General features: G+C 47.9%; 2 protein-coding genes across 6 annotated transcripts; one reads left to right on the top strand and one right to left on the bottom strand.

Annotated features, from left to right (window-relative positions):
• Positions 1 to 1,438: 1,438 nt before the first annotated feature.
• Positions 1,439 to 12,978, top strand: entpd6 (ectonucleoside triphosphate diphosphohydrolase 6). 4 transcript variants are annotated; one of them, XM_084948486.1, is made up of 14 exons: positions 1,439 to 1,571; positions 2,160 to 2,429; positions 3,734 to 3,810; positions 4,133 to 4,276; positions 4,863 to 4,938; positions 7,347 to 7,382; positions 7,971 to 8,083; positions 9,248 to 9,327; positions 9,625 to 9,689; positions 10,237 to 10,338; positions 10,432 to 10,572; positions 11,191 to 11,247; positions 11,447 to 11,559; positions 11,640 to 12,978. In XM_084948486.1, exons 2-14 carry the CDS (start codon positions 2,171 to 2,173, stop codon positions 11,721 to 11,723), a joined length of 1,347 nt encoding a protein of 448 aa, XP_084804612.1. In that variant the 5' UTR covers positions 1,439 to 1,571; positions 2,160 to 2,170; the 3' UTR covers positions 11,724 to 12,978. The 4 variants fall into 4 exon arrangements, with proteins under 4 accessions (XP_084804612.1, XP_084804615.1, XP_084804613.1 ...); XM_084948489.1 differs by having other exon boundaries at positions 2,141 to 2,429; positions 7,971 to 8,059; XM_084948487.1 differs by having other exon boundaries at positions 2,141 to 2,429; positions 10,240 to 10,338.
• A 679-nt stretch (positions 12,979 to 13,657) lies between these two features.
• On the bottom strand, positions 13,658 to 22,800 carry aifm2 (AIF family member 2, ferroptosis suppressor). Of its 2 annotated transcripts, none has more exons than XM_084948491.1 (9): positions 22,711 to 22,800; positions 19,848 to 20,021; positions 19,369 to 19,484; positions 19,162 to 19,281; positions 16,912 to 17,004; positions 16,499 to 16,607; positions 16,269 to 16,421; positions 15,857 to 16,057; positions 13,658 to 15,780 (listed from the first exon to the last, which is right to left on the bottom strand). In XM_084948491.1, exons 2-9 carry the CDS (start codon positions 20,017 to 20,019, stop codon positions 15,629 to 15,631), a joined length of 1,116 nt encoding a protein of 371 aa, XP_084804617.1. In that variant the 5' UTR covers positions 20,020 to 20,021; positions 22,711 to 22,800; the 3' UTR covers positions 13,658 to 15,628. The 2 variants fall into 2 exon arrangements, with proteins under 2 accessions (XP_084804617.1, XP_084804616.1); XM_084948490.1 differs by lacking the exon at positions 22,711 to 22,800 and adding an exon at positions 21,051 to 21,279.
• Positions 22,801 to 23,815: the final 1,015 nt, after the last annotated feature.

Here is a 23,815-nt window from a genome sequence, read left to right as displayed (position 1 = left end):
TCCCATTGACCCCCATGTTACAGCCTGATACACAAACTGATTGGTGTCTAGAAATAATGTTGCCCTTCACAGCAAACGTACGGGGACGATGACTTTATAACTCACCTGTTTAAAGTTTGCATGGTTATGGGTGTGGCCTCTTTGACTAACAGGTGGAGGCGACGGCTATAGCGGCTAGCTGTCTGCTAGCCTGAACTGCACCTTTGTGATGTCATCATAATATGACCGGTGCTGTGAGGAGGCGGAGCTCCAGGTTGCTCCTGGATGTCTGCATGAGCTCAGCAGCACGTCTGTATATGAGTGACTGTGTGACCATGTTTTCTTCTGTGACTGTTCACCTCCAGCAGTGTGTGTCTGCCTCACTGTCGTTTTCAGGCGTCATCATGATGTGTTTGAACTCGCCGCCGAGGACTGTGAGGCTGAACACGACCAGCAGAGAGGAGGAACTCTGAGGATGTTCACGCAAGCTGAGCTTGTCTTCCTCGCCGTGTTTCTGTGTCGATTAACAACTTAGTTGGATTATTGTCTCACGCTGACGTAATTGTCTCTAAATGTCATTTGTGTGTAAATCTGCGGGACGATTATGATCCACTCAGCGAGCTGCTTTTGTTCTGCTCGCCATCAGACTGATGAAAATAAAAAGGCACAGAAGATTACAGAACCATTAACGTCTCTGCCACCATTAACTGATAAACAGCTATTAGAGGCTTACAGATGAAATTACATATATGGAGCGGAGTGAGGAGGAGGAGGGTTAGGGTCAGACTTCATTCATGAAGGTCTGAAAGTGTGAGAGTGAAAACGATCTGCAGTCAGTTCAACTTCTGACCCTGAATCTTTCACTTGAAGAACACGTGGGTCTCTTTGCATCTCTGCATGTTTGTGTCTCTTTCTTGTGTGTTGGCAGCTTTTGGTGCATCTTAGATTTGTTATTTGTCTTTCTGCTCGTTTTCATCACTTCTGTCTCCGTTGAGCTGATCCTTTTGTGCCTTTGTTCTTTGTCTCTAAGCCAGTTCTGCTTCTCTGCGGTATTTGTGAATCATGTCCAGGTCAATGTGAGCATCTTTCACATTTCTTCAACCTTACACACTCTTGTGGTTTTTCCTCTTCATCATACGTATTTTTTCATTTTTAAGGCTGTATGTTGTGTGGAGCAGGATTAGACACTAACGCACTGAAATGCTGCAGAGCACTGAATGGAAACTATGCTGTGGCCAATCAGAGCCTGAGCTCCTGTTTGTGATTCCAGTGATGCTGCAGTTCGCTAATTTTACAAAGTTAAAAACATTTTAACAACATTTACAAATTCAATTAATCATTTTAATTTGATCTTTTTTATTATATATAACAATAACGTAATTATAATATATATAATAGAAAAGAATCATTAGCTTTTCTTTATTATTATTATTATTATTATTGTTGCCACGTCCACGCCGCACACTATGACGTCATCACACGGCGCCTTGTCGTTGACGGAAGTCCAGAATGAGTAGATGTGAAGTGACGAAGAGGAGGAAAGTGACCGGGTTGTTTGGTTAACGGGAGCCGCCGCTCACGGTTTCTGCTCGGTACGTCAACACTCGTTTGTCCCCTTGTCCCAGCGCCAGGACGCTGTTAGCCTGATGCTAGCCTGCAGCTAACCGGCTGATGCTAGCGGGCTCAGCTAGCTGTTAGTATCTGAGAAACTGCTGCTACAAACACGGAGACGTTTATTTTCTGCCTTTTCTGTTTAAAGTGACTTATACAAAATGTGTTTCACCTAACAAAACAGCGAACGTGATTCCAAACCAAACTCCATTTAAAAAACTGCCAGTTTAACATTGTTTGCATGCCAGCTTAACATGCGTCCTGTTTTCCTGGCAGCTGTTCATTTCAGTAAGCTAACCTGAAATTCAAGTGGAAGCTGAATAACATGAACTGCTTACAAATGACTTCACACTAGACTCCTTATTCCAGTAGAGTGTGTAGCTTTTAGCGATCTTGTTTGAAGTGAAGTGGTAGATGTTGAAGTTTATTCTATGTGTGTAGAGACGCTGTGAAAGGTCTGCTGTTAAATGTGATTGTTAAATAATTTCCCCTAGGGATCAATAAAGTATTCTGATAAATGTGGATATTTTGTGCTGTCTTTGGTCACCAGCTCTTGCATCTGCACACAGAATGAGAGGCGATGAAGAGACCAAAGCTGGCCGGAGCTTTCCTCTTCGTCTGCTGCCTGTTTGCCTACCTGATGTTCGTTAAGCATCACTACTCGACCTCCAAACCGGAGGCCTACAGACTACCTCCTCACCGCCAGCCCGACTCAGACCTCAGCGCAGATGACGGGCCCACCTCTGATGCTGGACGGCGCTTCCAGTACGGCATCATGTTTGATGCTGGGAGCACTGGGACCAGAATCCATGTCTTTAAGTTCCAGATAGAGGACAAAGGTACAGCCGAACAACCAGTGTAACTCACACCAGACCCCATTCATATATCTGATGATAGCACGATGTAGTTTGCCTGATGTATCTTCAGACTCTGTAAATGTCAGAGTGCAGCTGTGTAGTCACATATCTACACTCCCTACGCCACATAAACTGATTCCCAACCAAAGTCCATTCAAATATCAGTGAATTTAACAATCTGTCGATAAATACACGGACTCAGACAGACTCAGGGTGCTCCTGTTTTTTAGATCTGTTTGGAAATTTAAAATACCGCAATCCTGCACCAAACTCCATTTAAAAACTGCAGTTTTTGCTGTAACCACTGTGGATTTATTTCTTTATTATTTTGAATTTTTACACAATAAATGCATTTTAACCATTTTGTAGGTAGCTTACATGACTTTTAATTCAAATATCTGTTAATCTGGAACTCCATCAGACTCTAACCCGATCAGAAAACTGAGAAATAGCGTGAATAATATGGTGGCTTTGAGAAACTCCTGACGTATCTGAATATTTGATGTTGGTATTTTCTACAGCAACCACTGTGTATGCAGCAATGAGACACGTTGATGTTGACGCTTTGAATCTTCTTACATTTTCGTTTCAATTTAAAGGAACTCGATGGCGTCCACTGTGACTCCAAACCAAACTCCATTTAAAAACCTTCAAGTTTAAGTTGAGTTTGTGTGTGTGTGAATTTGAATGATGAATATTTAATGAGAGTATGCGTGTGTTGTTGTTTTAGTAGCAGCTGATATTAATGTGTATCAGGGGATGTGTGGGTGTTAAACCTCTATGTATACATCCTCTCAGATCATATAGTGCTGCTTTTAGTGTATTTAAATCCACATGTTGGCTCCGAGCATTAATTACCAGACGTGAATCCGTGCAGACAAGAGGAGCTTTCAGCCTTTAAGTCCTGCTGCAGGGAGCTGCTGCCAGTTCAAATGGACACAAACTCATTAGTGTGTTTTAGAGCTTTCTGGTTTATTAGGCTTAGAGAAAGTTTCCTGCAGCGCTCGGCCAAATGCCTTCGTTATCGCATTTAAGCGCTAAGCTAAATCACACAGGCTGAGTGCTGTCTTGGCTCCTTTGTTAGCATCGCAGCTAACTGGACTAATGGCAGCACCTGTTAGTTATACATGCTGGGATTGTCATTAAGAGCTTAATGACAGCTCAAATGTAGGCACAGGTCCAGGGTCACTCGGTCACTCAGTGAAATTCAATTAAATGCGCCGACGTATCGCCTCTTTTATCTGTTTAAAGCTCACAGTCACATAGTTTTATCTTTTTTCCCGCAGGAGCTCCAAAGCTGGCCCAAGAGACGTTCAGAGCCATCAAACCAGGACTGTCAGCATACGCCGACGACCCGCAGCAGGTAGGGCGCACACGAGGGGCCACGGGAGGGCTGCACGGGTCCCACACTGGGCTCAAAGAGGCTCGAATGGGCCGACTGACTGAACCTACAGCAAACAGCCCCAGAGTGACATTCAAATACTGTTTGCTTAGGAATTGTGCAGTTATCAGCGCTGATGTTCAGCATTGGTTTTCTCATCGTAACAAACAAGTTCCCCGACACGCTCACATTTGTGAGTGAATATTTCTAGAGTTGGTGCACCGAGTGTAGTTTTGTTGCTCCGACTCGAACCTACAGTCCTACATAAAGACTGAGCATGCTCAGAGCCTCCCTCTGTGTCCAGTGCACTGCAGGGATCGTGGAGCTCTTGGAGGTCGCCAAGTCCAGCGTCCCCCCTTCGTACTGGACCTCCACCCCCGTGGTCCTGAAGGCGACGGCTGGGCTGCGTCTACTTCCTGGAGAGAAAGCCGACCAGCTGCTGGACAGAGTGAGACTCACACGTCACCTGATCTCATCTTTATTATTTCACATTTCAGTTTTTCAATTCTTTTATTTATTTAGTATTGTTCAGACTTCATATTTTATAAAAATCATTTAAATTTTTGAATTCATTTTTTCCCTCATTGCATTTTTTATTTTCCTGTATTTCTAAATGGAACAGCTACATTTTGGGTTTTTTTTAAAATAAAACGATAACTCCAGCACAGATGTTTAAAATGTTGTGATCAGGTATCGATCAGGTCAGACTGATAACTCCTCTGGCTGCTGCTCCTCCTCCTCCTCCTCCTCTTCATCGTCATGTTGGAGCCAGAACAGAGAAAGTCTATTAAATCTTTTAAGTAATCAGTAATAACAGGACTACAGCAGCGAGCCAGAATGTGGTTTAATCTGAGGCTTTGCTCTTACTATCAGACGAGCTCTGATGCTGCAGATTACGGGGTGGGGGGGTCATTTTTACAAAAATGCATCATTAAATATTAGATTATATTTAAACAGAGATCACTGATTGATGGGAGGCAGAAATAAAACTGTTTCACTCTGTGAAGCTCAAAGATCGTTCGCTTCGTGTCCAGGTGAGGGCGCTGTTCCTGGAGTCTCCCTTCCTGTCCACAGATGACAGCGTGTCCATCATGGACGGCACCGATGAAGGTAAGATGTTCTGATTGATCAGCCCGCACACTCCTACTTTCTAAAGATGACCTTTGTTCTGAAAATATTTCACAACAGAAGCCTCGTTTGCTGAGGGCTTTTAATGTGAAATGCATACAGGAACTGTTGAGTTCCTTATGCAGCATCTTAACGGTGTGGGATAGGCCCCGTGGGCCGGCTCTGGCTCCCGGGCTGAGATGAGGTCTTTTCTTTTGAAGTGGTGCAGGAACCATGCGCAGCTGAAGAGAACGCCACAGAGCATGACGGCACAGAAACAGGAAATAGATCCACCTGGAGCGATCTGAGAGGAGTTCCTGGAGGGTCGTGACCCCTCGCGAGGTCTCGTCCTGAGCGGGATCTTCATCTCGTTATGACATTATTAGATCAGAGGGAATCTGCAAGTCTCCTCGGGCTTAATCTGTGACGGTGATGAACCGAGCTCCGGCTCTGATTTCCCCAACGGAAAGCGTCAATATGGAGGATTAAAGAGGAGACGACGGGGGAGGCGGAGCTCGGCATGCGGCTCAGCGTTTGATTTGTAGACACTTCCTCTCTACAGTTACAGGAAAACATGATCAGGCTACACAGCGAGGCAGCAAATATGTTTAATTACTGGGTGAAAATCATCCAGTACTATAAACTGGGAGGGGCGGGGATAAACCAGGTTTTAGTTCAGGGCGGCGTGGGTATCCAACTTTGAATACGAGAACGAGGCGATGGCGTAGGTGCGTCGGTGACATCAGCCATGTGACACACACACAGAGGCGGCGAGGCTGGCCATGAGGGTCAGACTCTCGCTCACCGCCACATGAGCCTCGTTCACACGGGAAGCTTTTTTCTGTGTCGAAATTCGGCCTTCAGTATCGTGCAGGAGCTGAACCCCCGACCTCCTGATTGGCTGACGACCCCACTCTACCCACGGTCAGCGAGGAGAGAGGCGGTGATAATGTTTGGAAATGGAAGTCCTTTCAGAGGCCTCTGTTTTTAAGAGTGAGGCGGAGCGCACAGTGTAGTTCATGTTTCACATGTTTGATTCCTGTAAATCGTCCAATCAGGATGCAGAGTGAAGGTTAACCAGTGAAGTCATTCACTGATCAGAAGTAAAGTGCATCTGCTTATTCAGGTCAACTCAAAGATGACTTTAGTGTCCGCGGTGCAGTATTTGCACTCAGCTGCATCCATTAGTGCCTTTTAGCAGCGACCTCTGACCTTTGGGCATGCAGGAGTGGGTGATTACGGGGCTCGGTACAAACTGTATCATAGGGGCTTTACCATAAAACTCTTAGCCCGATACGCTAAGAAGCAATTTCCTAACAAAACAAACAAGAGGCGGAGAAAGTCGGCTAAACACTGGCACTTAGCACCCGGCCGCCTCCCAGGAACCACTCAGAGGTCCCATTAACAATAAGTCGCTTCACTCGGACGGGCCCAGGGTAATCTGAGCCGGGATAAGCATGCTGGCCAAGAACGGCACAACATCTGAGCCACAGTCAGGCTGCGGGAGTTCAGACAGACCTCTGAAAGGACAGTTTAGTCGGGAACGCCGCACAGGACTCTGTCCATTAGAGGAAAAGCAGAGCGGGATAAACGGCAAATTCAGCGATCATTAAAAGACGAGCAAGGACGAGTAGTGATCCCGCTCAGGAGAAGGAGAAAAGATTTCAGCCTCAGAAATAAACGGGACACATAATCCCCCCGTTAGATTAAGTGGGACATTATCCCACACGAACATAATTGCTTGTATGAACTACTTTAAAAGGATTGGATTATGTGCAGGCGGGCCTGTTGTCCATACAGAGCGAGTATTTAAAACACTGAACTTACATTCCCATACATATCCACCAGCAGAGACATTACAGCTGGGCCAAACATCTGGAGCTCAGGGTCACAGCTGGATCCAGGAGAGACACATACAATACGTCCAATCAGGATCCAGCGAGGTGTTGTTGAGTTAGTCCTGAATACGACACGTGTGTTGTGGTCACGTCTGGTTACTATGGGGACGGGCGCAGAGACATTACAAGGGGGGCGCAGTGTGAATTTCAAAAAAAACACCTGGACACTGCGAGCGTAATGGAGGACAGGTTTTTGACGGGGCTCCCACACAAACGCAAATGAAGCCAAATGTGTTTCCAAACCAACTTCCTTCCGAGCCAAAGACCAAAACTTATGATGAATCTTGGTTTTGGTGTCGCCTGCACAACAGCTGTTTCCAGAGTCACGTTGTTGCGTCTCGTAACAGCGTCTCCCAGAGAAACGGTTCATATCGATGGTTACGTGTTAGCGTGCTCGCTGCTGCTGCAGCACAGAAACACGCGTTTGCAGTGAAGCGAGCGAGCAGCTGAGTGTCGTCTGCATAGAGGTGTTGAATCCAGCGATCCTGTAACCTGTTCGTTTTCTCCTTTCAGGTATTTCTGCTTGGATCACCGTCAACTTCCTCACAGGTGAGAGCGCTCACCATCCTGTCTGTTTTTATTTAGTGCGGCAGGGACGGGGCGTGTGATCCTGTGCTCCCAGCTGATGTTGAGTGCTTTTAGGTTTTGTATGAACCGTCCTGTCATTGGGCGTCTGGGGTACCCGTGTCATTGGCGTGTTTGGGCTCTGAGTCTTCAGTGGATGATGGTGGTGTGGAGTTTGCACGCGCTGCGTCTTCATCGCTCCTCTTCTTTGGTCATGTGATCATGCCGTCAGAAACTCCACCCTAACCATGAGGCTGGATGTTCACGCCCACGACTGAACTTCAGGGTGAAACCGCCACCTCGTGTTCCCAAACAGATGACCTCTGTCCTCTCAGAAAGCCCCGAACCTCATGTTGGTCCTCACAGAGGCGGGCCTCCACGTAGCTCGCACACTGGGTCCATTTTTAACACTGCGGCAGGAAGTGGATGTGGATTGGTGTGATTTATGATGCGTGTGTGTGTTTCAAACCAGATTAATGTGCACAAGAAACGGTGATTACCTGTTATTGGATTAAACTGCAGCTCGCTCTTCCTCCTAATCTCCCCCTCCTCCCTCCCTCTCTCTCTTTTCAGGTGGTCTTCACAGTGCTCACTCGCCCACAGTGGGGATGCTGGATTTGGGAGGTGGGTCGACTCAGATCACCTTCAGCCCTCAGGACGAGGTGAGGACTCACACAGGTGAAAGGGTGAGGAAGACTAAGAGAGGAAGAGCTCTGTCCCCTCAGTCAAACTACCAGGATGGCTCCGTTTTAGGCTTTAATCTGGAAACGCATCGCTAATCCCAAATAAACAGCCTCACATCAGGCAGGGGAGGAGAAAGGGAGTGAAGAGGGGTCTATTTAGGTCAGGCTTCGTACACGAGGGATTGGCCAGTTCTTCTTCAGTCTGTGAGAGGAGGGGGGGGGGGGTGCAAACGAGGAACTGAGGCAGCAAAAACTCCAGATGAAGCTTTCTTCTTACTGAGGTCTGACAGCATCAGCAGGAGGGTGGAGGACAGCCTCCCAAGAAAAAACCCACCCGGTGTTTGAGAGTACAACACACAGAGCTGTGCAAAAGTCTTGAGCCACCCCTCAGGTCTGCTGAGCAGCTCTCGAGCTTCCTGAAGCTCCTTAAAGTTCTTCTGTGGACATTGGCTGCTTTTCCTCTCCTGTTCAGTCCTTGTACCGGACCTTTCTCACAGGAATGACAGTGAATCCCACACAGCTGAGCAGAGGTGCAGTTAGTTAGCATCAGCCTGTCACACAAACTCATCATCTGTTCCAGTTTCTTTACCAAATCTGTCAAAAATGCCAACGATATCACAGCTTCTCATGAAAACAGGATTTTGTCTCCAACACGGTGATTCCAAAGAGCTGTCAGCTGAAACTCTGCACATCTCAGCGTGGTGTCAGTGTGTCCTCAAAACCCTGAGGAAAGTGGACAGAAGAAGCTTCCTGTTCCAGCATGACAACGATGCAAACACACTGTCAGTGCAGTGAAAGCACACCTGGATCTGATAACACACAGCAGGACACCATCAGTCACGGATGGGCCTCCGCAGGACTGAAGCAGTGTGGGATCATCCTGACAGAAGAAGAAGCCTGGAGACGTCTTCCTGAGGATCCTCACAGAGCTGACAGACAGCTGCTCACACCAAATACACACACTCCGTGTTTCCATGTGTGTGTACTGTATTTACATGTATGTTTGCACAGTACTGTCAGAAAACGCTCTCAGGAAAAATAAGCAGCAGATTGATTTTCTGTGTGGATTTGTCCCACCCAGCGTGGAAGCAACACTCGAAGGAAGTAGTCTGTTTTTAGAGCCGACCCAGCGTCGCAGAAACCTGAAGTTCTTTTCTTTCTGTGCAGAAAACCATCCAGACCTCACCTATCGACTACATCCGGACCTTCCAGATGTTCAACCACCCACATGTGGTCTACACTCACAGGTACACACACACTCACACTGTGCCTGTGCTGATTGGCTGATGTGAAGTCAGCTGGTGGGTCACACACAGCTGTCAGTCAGAGGCTCGCTGACATGATCGAACTCGTCGAGTTTCCGGTTTAATCGTCGTGTTTGCTGTTCGAGTCTCAGTAGCGACGTTAACACGCAGGAACTGATTGTGAGCTTAAAAAGTTAAAAATCTAAAGAAGCAGGAAGAACCAAACGTGTCAGGTCAGACACATTCATTTTCTGATGATCAGCTGATCGATTATTGATTATTGATGTGCTCTCTCTGCAGCTATCTGGGTCTGGGCCTGATGTCGGCTCGCCTCGCCATCTTGGGAGGCGTCGGTGACCCGCCCCGTACGTACCTGACCTGTTTTTCTTTTTCTTGTTTTTCAGTTTTCATCTCAGCCTGTTATGCCCCCACCCAGCCACCCCCGCCCGGCAGATAAATAAGCCATTATCTAATCTTTTAATAACACACTGCAAGATTAATTCCTTGCTGGCCAGCTGTTGCTGCGGTTTAGCTGCTGCAAGAAGCTGCAGCTCAGATCCTCTCTGCTGTCGGGCTGTTTATGTGCACGCCGGCGTCGCCGTGTCCGTGGCGGTGTCGCGTTCAGGCGTCCTGCTGGGACCGTTTTAACCACACATCATATATTTGTGACTTTTTGGAAAACTGCTGTAGCAGACTGACGGCATTTGGCTAAAGCAGGAAGTGTGTGCAAGCAAACTGCTGCAAACATGAGCCATCGTCACTGTAATAACCTCACCGCTGCCTCTGCTGGGGGTGGGAGGAACTGCAGGGCTCGTCTGTCTGCCAGTGCTGTGTGTCGTTGTTTTACTGTTCGTGGGTTTGAGATGAGATAAACAGACAAACGTGTGTGTCTGTGTGTGTGTCTGTGTGCAGTAGGGGGCAGCCCTGAGCTGGTCAGCCCCTGCCTTGCTCCAGAGTACTCGGGCAGCTGGGAGCACGCTGACGTGGTCTACACTGTGAAAGGCCAGAGCACAGGTGAGCAGATCATCTCTGATTGGTGGTGTGGTTGCCATGGTTACTCATGATGCAGCTGGGGTTAGGAACCTTTTGTGTGCACGTGTGTTTCAGGGGAGCCGGTTTACGAGGCGTGCCTGAACAGAGTGGAGAAGGTTTTGTACCAGAAGGTGGCGAAGGCGTCCGGCGTGACCGACATGGACTTCTACGCCTTCTCCTTCTACTACGACCGCGCCATCGACATCGGCGCCATCGGTGAGGAAATACTGCCGCTCTGCTGCTCGCCTGCAGGGGGCAGCACGTCACGCTGATCCATCATGGCGTAAACAGAAAGCCAAATAAACCTCGACGAGGACGTGGCGTCCGTTGAAGCCGCAGAAACGCTCGGCGCTGCTGCGTTCGCGACTCAAACTTCTTTTTTGGCGGATTTTAGAAGACGAATCGTTTGTGAAGCCGCGCCGTTACAGGGGAAGTTACCCGGCACACCTGTTGTCCCCGGGGGGCGTCCCATTTATCAGAGCGTCCTGAATGTGGCCCAGCGTTACCTGCAGACCAGGTGTGAGGAAGGGTCAGAGTTGGAGCTTCACGTTCAGGCGGCGTTCGCTCACTGACTCGGGTTTAATCGCTCGTAGGCGCAATTTTCATCAGAGCCTCGTCCCAGACTTCCTGTTTTGTGTTTACCAGAGCCGATTGGCTCACAGCCGCCCCCGTCCCGCAAGCTGCTGTTTGTCACCTTTAACATGACGTTTGACTGTGGGAGCCCACAGTTCCTGAACACAGCTGATCCCAGAAAAGCTGGAAAAGCGGGAACGTTCGCGTTAAGGAGCTGCTGCAGGTTTCTGTTTAACCCTCCTCTCTGTGCTCTGTGTCCAGACGAGAAGAAAGGAGGAAGCATCAGAGTGTCCGACTACACCGACGCAGCGAAGAAAGGTGAGATGGCGCCCTCTGCTGGACGCCACTCAGAGCTGCCGTCATCATCAATGAAGCCAGAACGTGTTTCTGACCCGACTCTAGTGCACATGATTGATTAGTTTATGCTAACAAACCCCACAGAGGTCCAATTAAATGTTGATATCAGCAGATTTTTTTTTTAAATCGGTGACCGCTGTGGGTGTTTTTCTCCCCGCAGGGTGCAGCGACGTGTCCGTCGGTCCTCAGCGGAGCCCCTTCCTCTGTCTGGACCTGGTCTACATCTCAGCCCTGCTGCAGGAGCTCGGCTTCCCTCCACACAAGCAGTTCAGGGTGAGCTTCCTGTCTCGCTTCTATCGATTCCTTTAAAACCATCGATCCGTCTCACCTCTCTGACGTTCTCTGTGTCCCAGCTTGCGAGGACCATCAACCAGGTGGAGACCAGCTGGGCTCTGGGCGCCACTTTCCACTACATCGAGTCCCTGAAGGCACACTGAAGCTCTGAGCTTTTATTTTGAAAAGCTCGGGGTCCTGCTTACTCTGAACACAGCTGACTGATGATGTTTGTGCCAAAGCAGAAATCTGAGCGGTGGGATAAAAACGTGACGTGTGTGAAAGCGGCTCATTCAGACCGGCGGTCAGGAGGCCGGGGCTGAACTCGCTACGGTCCCAGCGTGGTTCATTCGATTATTTCACATTTTTATGACAAAAAGGATGCAGTGCGGTGGAGCCAAGGGTTTGTGAGCCACTGAAGGGAAAAAATAAAACCCTGTTTATGTGTTTGTTTGTTCTGTGGCTCTTTTCCATTAGATAAACCTTTGTTAGTCCCACACGTGGGAAATTTGTTTGGTCACGGCACAAAGTTCACCATTTAACACGTTAGTGCTCTTCTCTTTTAGGTTTCTGGGATGTTGTTGGTAGTGTTGTGGGTTTTTCCGTAGATGTGTCGGTTTCTTGTGAGTTGTGCGTCGGTGTTTTGGGAATTTGGGTCGTTGTTTCTGAGCGTCGCCTGAATGACCGTCAGCAGCGTGTCTTCTCGCCTGATCAAACTAAGCCGGGCTCAGTGTGAGCAGCTCGTTGGCGACTGATTGTTTTTATTCTGAAGGACTTCCTGTTTGTATCCCTGTAGTTTCATGATGAGCAGATGTTTAAACGGTTCCTGTAGAAACCCGTCTGTTTGGCTCTCAGGTGCTGAGACCGTAAGAGTCTGAGTCACGTGACTTTGGCATCGCCTCCTCTGATGTCAGCTGTTCCTGAGTGGAAGCTTCAGCGTGTGAAACTTTCACATAAGATCAGGATGAGACAAAGAAGGGTTATTATGAACTGTGAATCATGGCGAGCTGCTCTGTGAGAGCCTCAAATAGACCTGAGTGTCCTTCTGTTACGTGGAGAAGCTCCTCCTCTCTGTAACGTTCGTCTCAGTTTCACTGATGATCATCTTCAAACCACCGAAGGAGCAGCTGGGCTCTCAGCAGGCCAGAGCTACACCGGCTTATTTCACACAGAGCGGCTCTGCATCAGTCCCAATATTAAATTGAAGAATGTGAAATGTTTTCCTTCAGCTGATCCTGTGGTTCATATGAACGATGATGTTTGCAGGTTTTTAAGGATGTATTTTTATATTCTGAATCATAAACTCTGTATTGTGATCAATAATTCATTGGAATAAAAACTGGAAACAGCTTTAATTCATAAAAACCTGAAGGTTTCACTTAAACACATTCAGGAAAAATAAAGTTTAACAGAAGATGATGGAGGTGTGAAGATGTTTATCCTCAGCGTCCTGCAGCAGGAAGCCCACAAACACAGGTGTGCTTCAGGTGAGTGCGTGCAGGTCTGCTCTTCTCTTTTTGTAGGATATGGCAGGTGGCTTTAATGCTTTCAGTGTGAGTGAAAGTACCCGATTGGCTCCTTACCTTTGAAAACAGGAAGCTGGATCAGCGTGGAGCGGCCCTGAAGTTTGCTCGTCACAGAGAGCTGCAGAGAAACCAGCGAGTCTGCACCAGCTGATGTTTCACCGTCATCCTGAAGATTCCAGGTGTTTCAGGAGAAAGCATGCCGATGAGGAGTAAAGGACGCCTCGCACGCCAAACACCACCTGCTCTCACTCACACCTTGACCCATGTGACCTTAATGACTGGTGTGATGATGGTGGCTCTCCACCAGCTGTTAGAGCCTCCTGGATGAAGGTGAAAGAATCAAGTGACCGATAAGACGAGGAACACAAGACCACACGGCTGAGTTTGACCCGAAAACTGTCGGCGAGGCCGGTGATGATGAGGCTGCAGCGTTGAACAGCGAAGCAGAAAATGACGGCAACAGCAGAACTTTAAATCAAATCCTTGAATGATGGAACCAGCGGTCAGCTCTCAGCTGTGAGGTCCGACCCTCCACCTTCACTCAGACCTCCTGAGACGATACAAACTCAGCGTTTCTTCAACTCGTTTATTGCAAATATGTGTAAAAACAGTACATGTCCCAGACGGCCTCAGGTGTCTGCTGAGGGTCCTGCTACAGTCACTGTGCTGTCTGGATTATGATGCTAATAAAGTTTTAATGTTTAAAAAAGCAGCGGCGATGAACCTGCAGGCAGCATGTAAAGCCAAGATCTTAGCTAATGCTATTAAAGATATCACAGGGCTAACTGAATTTGGCTAGCAGCAAACCTAGCTTGATAATATATTTACCATATTGTGTAAATTCATAAAAAATATTTAATATGTTTAATATTTGTTCCAGAATAGTTTTACATAAACAAAGGCATTTTTTTCTTTTACCTCCACATACCATACGTATGACATCACAACCTGATTGGCTGGTTGTGACATTGATCCTGGACGAACGTTACTATGTGGCGGGTCCACTGGAGCCCAGTTTACAGCGAGTCACGCAGCGTCATAAAGATCTGAAGAAACGTTTCTGTGCAGACGTTTACGTGATATTTAGTGTGAATGCTTGAATGCTGTCTCCTTCAAAACCGTTCAACTTAGAAAAACTTTATTCAACAAAAATTTCCCATGTATTTCAATGGGAGACTCTTCAAATTTTCATTAAACTTACTCATTTTTCAACTCTAACTACTTCCACATATATTGACATAGAGCCACCATTCAAACTTTAAAACGAAGCCAAGACATTGAACTATTCAACTTGTATTTATCTTTTCAATATCTATTATACTTTTTCTTCTGTTCCAGTTTAAGTTTCATGCTTCTTTTCAGCCGTTTCAGAGTTTATAATGGGTGTGTATGGGACGGAATGTTGGCGCTAGAGTGAGAGGAGGAAAGAAATTAATCTTGAAATCTTCTCTTTAAACTGCTGCGGTGTCCACAGCGTTTCCTCTACAGGTATGATTTTACCCTCGAAACATAGCCATCGCTGTCCTCTTTCATCCAATGTGTTTATTATTGTAATAGGTGTTATGGTTCTTTCATAAATGTTACCAATGCACAGCCTCCTCCCTCCAACTCTTCCACAGACTAATGTTAAAAGGGCTCAGAAAGTTCGTTTGAAAATCAGAAGTACAGGCTGTCTTTACACTGTCGTCACGCCCATATAATAAACTCCACAGGCATGAAAACTGAGATTTTGGTAGACTGGACATTGCTGCCACTCACGGTGAAAGAATTTTGTCAATACGACTCCTAGTTTTCATTTGGCAACGATTTGTTTTGGGCTGACTTTTCTGTTCATTTTAAGCAGCAAAAGTGAGGTGCATGTCTGTGTGCGTGTGTATGGAGCCATTGGGTGCAGTCACTATAGCAACCAGGCTCACACCTGCCTGCTTAACGAGCTCTGCCTGCCACTGTGCCAAGATTCATCTTAAACACTTCTCTTTCAACTGCTGCTGTGTCCACAGTGTTTGCTCTACAGCCATCATTTTACCCTCAAATCATAGCTATCGTTCTTCTCTTTCCAACAGCGTGTCTTTCAAAGCTCAGAGATGTAAACTTTTTAAACTGTGTGGATCCAAGTGGAGGGATCACACTGAATCACTGAATGAGTAAAAAGAATATGAACTTTTAATATTCATTCAGATGTTTTCTGACTCTAAATTTTCTTTTCTCATTTCTTAGGTTTTTCTAATTTACAATTAAAACATTTTCAGCTATTTTCCAACTTCTTCTGTGTAAACGTCAACGTTTAGCACTTCAGCACTTTTGTTTTCAGATTAAATTCTGTTTTGTTATCTCATTCAAATTTTTTAACTTAAAATTCAGCAATTAATTCATTTCAGTGCATACATTCAGATTCAAGCATTCACACTGCAGTTTCTTCAGAAAATGCACTTTCCAGTTATAAATGATTTGCATGTGTGCATGCATGCGCGTGTGCGTGCATGCATGCGCGTGTGCGTGCATGCGCGTATGCATGCGCGTGTGCATGCATGCGAGTTAGAGTCTCAGGGCTGTTTCTGCTTCATCTCCTTCCAGCTCTTCCACACCAGGACATCTCGACTTTTTCCCCAGGCGACGAACCAGCGGGGCAGCCTGAAGCCGTTGTATTGACCCACGCCGTCGTCATGGCCCATCGCCAGCAGCATGGTGACGTTACCTAGCAACCAGGAAGAACTCGAGTCAGCCAGAGAACAGAGGCAGGTGACCAACAGCCCGGCATGGTGAGCGCATACCTGTTTGATAGGAAGTCAGCTCCTTCCCGCTCACACTGTTAGCAATGTTGGCCACGGCGACAGCGGCGTGGAGGCCGGCGTTGTACGCCGTCTTGGGCTCGTTGACATTGGCGCAGTCACCCACGGCGAAGATGTTGGAGAAACCGTCGACCTGCAAGTGGTCGTTGACCTTCAAGGCCCCGTTTTCAGCCATACTGTCATCTGTGAGCAGAAACCAGTCGCTGATCAATGCAGCCATCGTTAAAAATAAATGTCCACGTGATTTTTCAGGCTAGCAGAGGCGGGACTCGGCATTATCACTTCCTGTGACACTGTAAGTAAGAAGAGTGACGTCGGGCGACCCTGTGGTCAAACCGCAGCGTGGAGTGAAAGCAGGAAATGACCTCAGTGCGTGTGGATTTGCTGTTCTTACTGAAGGTGGCGCTGTAGGCTGCAGAGTTGATCTTGAGCCCGGTGCAGCAGACGATCAGATCCGTGACCAGCGTTTCGCCGTGGTCCGTGATCACCTCCGTGTTCTTCGTCATCGTGTTCAGCGGCAGCTCCGACAAGTTGCTCACTTTCTGTCCTGAAAACACGGCGGTGGAAAGTAAGCCAAACCCCGAGCTGACGTGAGCCGCCACCCGTCTGCAGGCGTGAACTCACCCAACACAAGCTCCACCCCCTTCTCCAAGAGAACCTGATTGGCCTCGCGTCTGATGCTGGGCAGCAGCTCCGGGTCAGCCAGCCCGAGTTTGGAGTGGATCAGAACCACCTGGACGGGTCGACGCGGAGGAGAAAGCGGGGTCAGCGTTCAAAGGGCAGCAGCAGGGGTCAGAGGTCAATTTAATTCAGTTTTATTTATACAGTGCAAAGTCTCAAGCGCAGTCAGCTCAAGGAGCTTTATGTGATCAGAGACGCTCCATCAATCTGAAGACCACGGCTGAGTAAGCACTTGGCCACACAAATTTAACAGGAAGCAGACTCCAGCAGAAGCAGGCTGAGGGCGAGACTGACGGGGGGCGAGGGGGGAGGGCGGAACAAAGACATGCTGTGGAAGACAGGTCAAAGGTCATCACCTTCTTATCAGGATACTCGGTCTTTATCTCTGCAGCCATCTCCACACCGGTCGATCCTCCGCCGACCACCAACACCGAGTCAGCAGCCTGAACCTGCACACAAAGACACACACACACAGACAAAGACACACACACGCACACAGACAGACACACGCACACAGACAGACACACGCACACAGACAGACACACGCACACATACGCGTGCATGAACACAAAGACACGCAGACACACACGCACACACACACACGCACACACGCACACAGACACACACACGCACACAGACACACACACGCACACAGACAGACACACGCACACAGACAGACACACGCACACAGACACACACACGCACACAGACAGACACACGCACACAGACGCGTGCATGAACACAAAGACACGTACACACGCACACACGCACGCACACAGACACGCACACGCACACAGACACACACACGCACACACACACGCACACACACACACACACACACGCACACAGACACACACACGCACACAGACACACACACGCACACACGCACGCACACACGCACACAGACACACACACACGCACACAGACACACACACGCACACAGACACACACACGCACACAGACACACACACGCACACAGACACACACACGTACACACGCACGCACACACGCACACACGCACACACACACACGCACACAGACACACACACGCACACAGACACACACACGCACACAGACAGACACACGCACACAGACACACACACGCACACAGACACACACACGCACACAGACACACACACGCACACAGACAGACACACGCACACATACGCGTGCATGAACACAAAGACACGTACACACGCACACACGCACGCACACACGCACACACACGCACAGACACGCACACGCGCACAGACACACACACGCGCACAGACACACACGCACACAGACACACACACACGCACACAAAGACACACGCACACACGCACACAGACACGCACACACACGCACACAGACAGACACACACACGCACACACGCACACAGACACGCACACACACGCACACAGACAGACACACGCACGCACACAAAGACACACGCACACAGACAGACACACGCACACATACGCGTGCATGAACACAAAGACACGCACGCACACAGACACACGCACGCACACACACACAGACACGCACAGACACACAGACAGACACAGACACGCAGACACGCACACACACACGCACACACGCACACACACAGACACGCACACACACAGACACACACACACACAGACACACACACGCACACACACAGACACACACACGCACACACACACATACACACACAGACACGCACACACACACACACACAGACACGCACACACGCACACACACAGACACACACACGCACACACACATACACACACAGACACACACACACATAGACACACACAGCGTGAGGAATTTACATATTTTTAATTTGACTTCTTGAAATTTTCTGGGGTTTTTTGTTGTCGTGTGAAACATTTAAAAACCAGACAGAAAAACACAACCTGACACGTCAGCTGCAAAAAAGCTTTGCAGTAAAAACTCCTGAAATATAAGCTCGGGTCTACCAGAGGCCTGGCAGCTTCAGGGTCCTGCAGTAGCTTAGCTGTTCCCAGGACTGCGCTCGTCTTCACAGAGATGTCCGATGTTGTTCCCGGGATCTGCTGGAGTCGCTCTCCCAGTTTGGGAGTCACTGCACCGAGTGCTCCGATTACCACTGGGACCACCGTCACCTTCACCCTGCACATCTTCTGCAGCTCTTCTCTGAGCCCTTGGTACTCCAGCAGCTTCTCGTGTTCCTTCTTCCTGAGGTTGCTGTTGTTCAGTATCACTACATCTGTCACTACGGCCGTCTCCTGGTCGTCTACCACCACTACGCCCGGTTGGTCCCACAGGACTCAGTTAACCCGTGTTGTGTTTCCTGTAAAAGGCCTTTTTGTACCATTCTGAAATGTGCACTCTCTTTCAGTTTTAGCTAACCTTACCTTTATTTAAGCCTCTGTTCACCACTCACCTTTCCAGCTGTTCATCGGACCTGAACTGCAATAAATAACCGGAAACATGGGCTGTTCTAACACTTTTGTGTATGTATATCTGCGTTAAACGTTACAATAATAAAACAAACTAACGGTTTTGAAAAAATATTAAGTAATAAAATAAAACTTTTTATTTTATTAAAAGGTTAAATAACAATAACTTCTAAACAAACAGTAAAACCTGGATCGAACCTCTCTGATGAAGTCCTCGTACTTCTGGACCGCCTCCTTATGCGACGCCACCGTGTTGAACTTCCCGGGGAACGGCCCATCAGTGCCGGTGCACAGGATGAGGTGGGAGTACTGGATCTCCTGCGGCACAAACGACACAGATTCAGCTGCAGCTTCACCTCCTCATGCTGCAGAAGAAGCTCCACAGGGAGCTGCTGTGGTCCTCACCCTCCCTCCCTCCAGGATCACCAGCTGCCTGTCTGTGTCGACGAGCTCCACCCGACCCTGAACGAAGCTCTCGCCAAACGTCTCGGCGTACGGGATGAAGGTCTTCTGAGCAAAGCCTGCACACAGAACAGCACTAATTTTTTTAAAATTAAAATGTGTAAAAATAACATACATTTTTACATAAATCTAGAATAAAATCAGCAAACACAACAAGATAGAAGAATAACAGTCGATGAGGTCAGAGTCATCTTAAAGTGAAAATAATACAAGTACCAGAAACTACTTTTAGAACTGACAGGAGAACAGGTTGGACAGGTGAGGACAGAAGTGGACAGGTGAGGACAGGTGACGACAGAAGTGGACAGGTGTGGACAGGTGACGACAGAAGTGGACAGGTGTGGACAGGTGTGGACAGGTGAGAACAGGTGTGGACAGGTGAGGACCGGTTGTACAGGTGAGGACAGGTGTGCTCATGGTACCTGGCTGTACGGCGGCTCGCAGAGCGCCCGGGTTGTGATGGAAAGCGTCTCTCATGTCGATCAGAGTGAAGCTGAATCCTCGATACTTCAGGTCTTGAGCTGCGGCGATGCCACCAAATCCTCCGCCCACCACCACCACGTGGACACCCTCGGTTGACACCTGACCCCCCATCTCTGCAGCCACACACACACACACACACAGGAAGTCACTACTACAGGTTGACCACACCTGACATCGTCACCCCAGAGGTCTGAAGCTTCTTAAACCTGCATTCTCTCTGACGCCCAGCAGAGGGCGCCCACTCTGAAGTCTGATTCAATTGGGTTTGCTCAGCTGACCTTTGACCTCAGTAAACTCTGTCCTGATGAGTTTCTGCTCTGTCGCTACTTTCAGGTCTGACTGAATCAAACAGGAAGTCTACTTTGGTCCTGTCAGAGGGCGGGGCTAAACAGTGACTGACTAGTTGCTCGTTGCCCATGAAATCCAAACGACTGCTTCATGTTCGTGGACATGCACTGCTCCTTTTCAGCAACACTCAGCACACCTTTGAATGAATTTCAGCCAAAAGAACAAACAGTAACTCTGCTGTGTACACAGGGGCGTGTCCACAGTGGGGCACCATGAGGTCAACCCCACCCCCCCGGCACCACGCTGCAGAATAAACGCTGTGACATCTCACAAACTGAAACCGTCGACTGTCAAAAGCCTTTATATACAGGCTGTGATTTCTGCTGATTACATAACGCTCACTAGTTTAATCTCAGCCTGTGTTTCTACAGGTGTACACAGACCACACCCCCTCCATCTTCTGAGCTCACCTGAGCATCACTCACAGGGAGATGAAGCTGGTCCTGCTCACCTGCAGTGTCCTCAGGTGACCCTGAGCTGCTCAGATGGTCTGAGTCTTATCGACGCATCAGCTGTGAGCTCAGAAGCATGCGGGCGGTGAGGCAGGTACAGGTACGCCAAACATGTGGCGCAGATAGAATCGGGTGACGTTTACTTCCTCGGTTTCCGGTTCTAAATCGGACTCATCGAGTACAAACTGATGAGTACGTGTTCAGGAGCTGCTACCGACAAACCAGCAAAAAAAAAAAAAAAAAAAAACGCCAAATGTGTCACCTGTGACACTTGGGAGGTTATCTCAAACACACTCCGTCAGTCTTGATGCTGTTGAAAGTTTAAAAATGTGGCGAGTTTACCTGGTGATGTCCTCATGCACGACGCGATCGCGGAAACAGCAAACAATTAACACCACGCCGATGTTGTTCACGGGACAGCAAGAGTAAACGATCGGGAGACTCTTGTCGCCGTTATCGTTCCCCTCGCACGTTTTATTTCTCCGGTTTCAGCGTTTTTGCTTCACAACTAAAGCGAGCAGTTTACTTTGTGCACTAACGTGGACTCGAGTCAACCGGCGCCACCTCTGGCCAAGTGCCGCAGCCTGCAGCCAGATCAACCTGTGACACACATCTGCAGCACGTTTGAATTCGTTTCATGCACATTTGTACCTTTCAATCGTGTCTGTTTGTGCGTCATGCAAATAAACCTTTGAAATGAATGAAATGACACTAATATTTCACTAGTGTTGTAACATCACATGTCGTTAGCGTAGTCTGTCTGTATCTTTTCTCTGCAAACGAACATTTTAGAGTTGGTTGTTATATACAGCCTGTATAAGTGTGGTTAATCTAATGAACATTTGTAAGGAGATGGCAGTTACTGTGAATGTACAGCAGGTGATTAGTAATAAACAGTCAGACAATGACTCTGACAATCTCATTCAGTCTTGCAGATTGAATGCACCTTCTGTGGAAAGTGGTACCACACAGTGTGTGTGGACTTCCCTGTGCAGAAGGAGACTACAAATGTTGTGGGTGCTAAATAAACAGAAAGAATTGATCCCTGTTGTCTTTGCTTACTGATTGTTTTTAGTGTTGACAATCCACATTGCTGGCATTGCATCTTTCAACATGTTGGTGGGTAGATGTGGATGTAGCAGGGGTAAGTGCAGCCACTCAGCCTCTACTCAATGTGATCATAGCAGCAGGTGCAGATGTGTCACAAGTTAATCTAGCAGTAGGCTGTGGTACTTGGCCACAGGTGGCAGCACTGGACTGACCTCCATTTGAAACTGCTCCAGCTGCTGTGTGATAGTGGATCTGCTACAAATTGAAGATCATAAGCAAGTTTTGGAAATGAACCCTTGTATTATGTTGAAAAACAAAAAAGTGACATTGATTTTGTTGCAGGTCATTTTGACCCGTACTGTGTAAATCTACTCAGGATTGTCAAAAAAACTGCAATAAAACAATAGCAACTTTATTTTCCATCAGATAAACACGTAGAACACAGACATACAACAGTTAGACTTTACATAACTATTGTAGGAACAATTTGGTTGTTCGTTCTTACAAACACATTTCTGTTGAACTTTCCCAACGTTCTCAGTTTTTCAATGCTCAACATTTTCAGTTTTGTCCACATGATGGACAGAATGTAACTGTGTGCTTTCTGCAGATGTACTTCTTGCATTTCTCACAAAAAGTGCTTGTTTTACAACAGGAATCTTCCTAACTTAGATTTAAAACAAAAGATTTCTACGTCTCCTCCAGACTCAAAAACAGATGACAAACCAATTGACACACCTGAGTCACTGACAAGTGTCACAGGTGACACATTTGGCGTTTTTTTGCTGGTTTGTCGGTAGCAGCTCCTGAAACGCAAGTCTGCCACACATCTGTTCGACCAACGCCAGTTAATCTAAGCGCCAGTTAATCTGGAACACCGGCCTCAGGTGAGCTACCTGCCGCTGCCAGCCCGTCTCTCTGACACCTGCCCGCGCGAACGGGAGGAACTCACCTGCTGTAGGTGCGCGCCTGGGTCACGTCGTCGTCTTCTTCTCCGCGGCTGTCTGACCGCAGCGTCTTTCTTACCGAGCTCCTCCTCCTCTGATGACACCAGTTCTCCTCCAATCACAGCCCAGCTCCCCATGAAGGAGGCGGGGGTAGGCGTGCTGCTGCTTTCAGGTGCTGTAGGAAATATTATTTTTAAGGCGAGGCGTGACCTTTAACCTATGATAAAGCAGTTTTCCTGTGATGGGAGCGGTCTGTAAAACTTTATTAGTGAGGAGTAAAAGAATATAATTTTTTAAAAACCGATCAGATGATGGTAAATGGCCTGTATTTGTATAGCGCTTTACTAGTCCCTAAGGACCCAAAGCGCTTTACACATCCAGTCATCCACCCATTCACACACACATTCACACACTGGTGATGGCAGCTACATTGTAGCCACAGCCACCCTGGGGCGCACTGACAGATGATCATTATTTTATTTTAAGGCCCTTTGATTTATTCATGGCTCTGAGCCAGAGATGTCCTCACAGGCCACACGAAAGCTACAGCTCCGCTGATGTCCAGCAGAGGCAGCAGTGAGTCCGTCCTGACGCACATGTTAAAATAAGCATGCCTACAGCGCGACACCTGCACCTGCAGCGGCTCCATCCAAATATTCCCAGTACTGATACCAACACTGGTGTCAGGTCGATACACACTGACAGGAGCGTTTGTTCTTCTTGGTTCAAAGCGTAGAACACGTGTTTTTGTAACAATCATTACAACATGTTCAGAATTTGCATATTAATGATGATTCATGTCATAAATGACGACACACTGCTCTGCCGTACATACGCTGCCTTTATAGGTTAAAATTTCGGTACTGGTCTCAGCAGTATCGGCCCTGTATCTACTCGGGTGAGGCACTCATGAAGGCAAAGGTGTGACCCTAACCCAGTGCAGCACTGTTACATACAGAAGCACTCATGAGGCCATACCAGGCACAGCTCGGACACCAGGGGATAAGCCTATCCCAGCTACACACAGAGACATTCACGCCGAAGCCCTCGAACTGCCCACACACACACGAACCCACATGTCCGCTCCACACAGAGGCCTGGCAGGTGATG

This window comes from Perissodus microlepis, chromosome 13 (genome assembly GCF_051167445.1).
Source record: "Perissodus microlepis isolate ML-2025 ecotype Zambia chromosome 13, ASM5116744v1, whole genome shotgun sequence".
In the NCBI taxonomy this organism is placed as follows: domain Eukaryota; kingdom Metazoa; phylum Chordata; class Actinopteri; order Cichliformes; family Cichlidae; genus Perissodus; species Perissodus microlepis.
This window is presented reverse-complemented; position numbering and strand designations above follow the sequence as displayed.

Coding starts and splice junctions, on each gene's coding strand:
- entpd6 (XM_084948486.1), top strand. CDS start 2,171: ATGAAGAGACCAAAGCTGGCCGGAGCTTTCCTCTTCGTCTGCTGCCTG. Junction 3,811..4,132: donor ACGCCGACGACCCGCAGCAG/GTAGGGCGCACA, acceptor CTCTGTGTCCAG/TGCACTGCAGGGATCGTGGA. Junction 8,084..9,247: donor GGACTCACACAGGTGAAAGG/GTGAGGAAGACT, acceptor CTTTCTGTGCAG/AAAACCATCCAGACCTCACC.
- aifm2 (XM_084948490.1), bottom strand. Junction 19,485..19,847: donor GCGAGCCGCCGTACAGCCAG/GTACCATGAGCA, acceptor TTCTGTGTGCAG/GCTTTGCTCAGAAGACCTTC. Junction 19,282..19,368: donor TGATCCTGGAGGGAGGGAGG/GTGAGGACCACA, acceptor TTTGTGCCGCAG/GAGATCCAGTACTCCCACCT.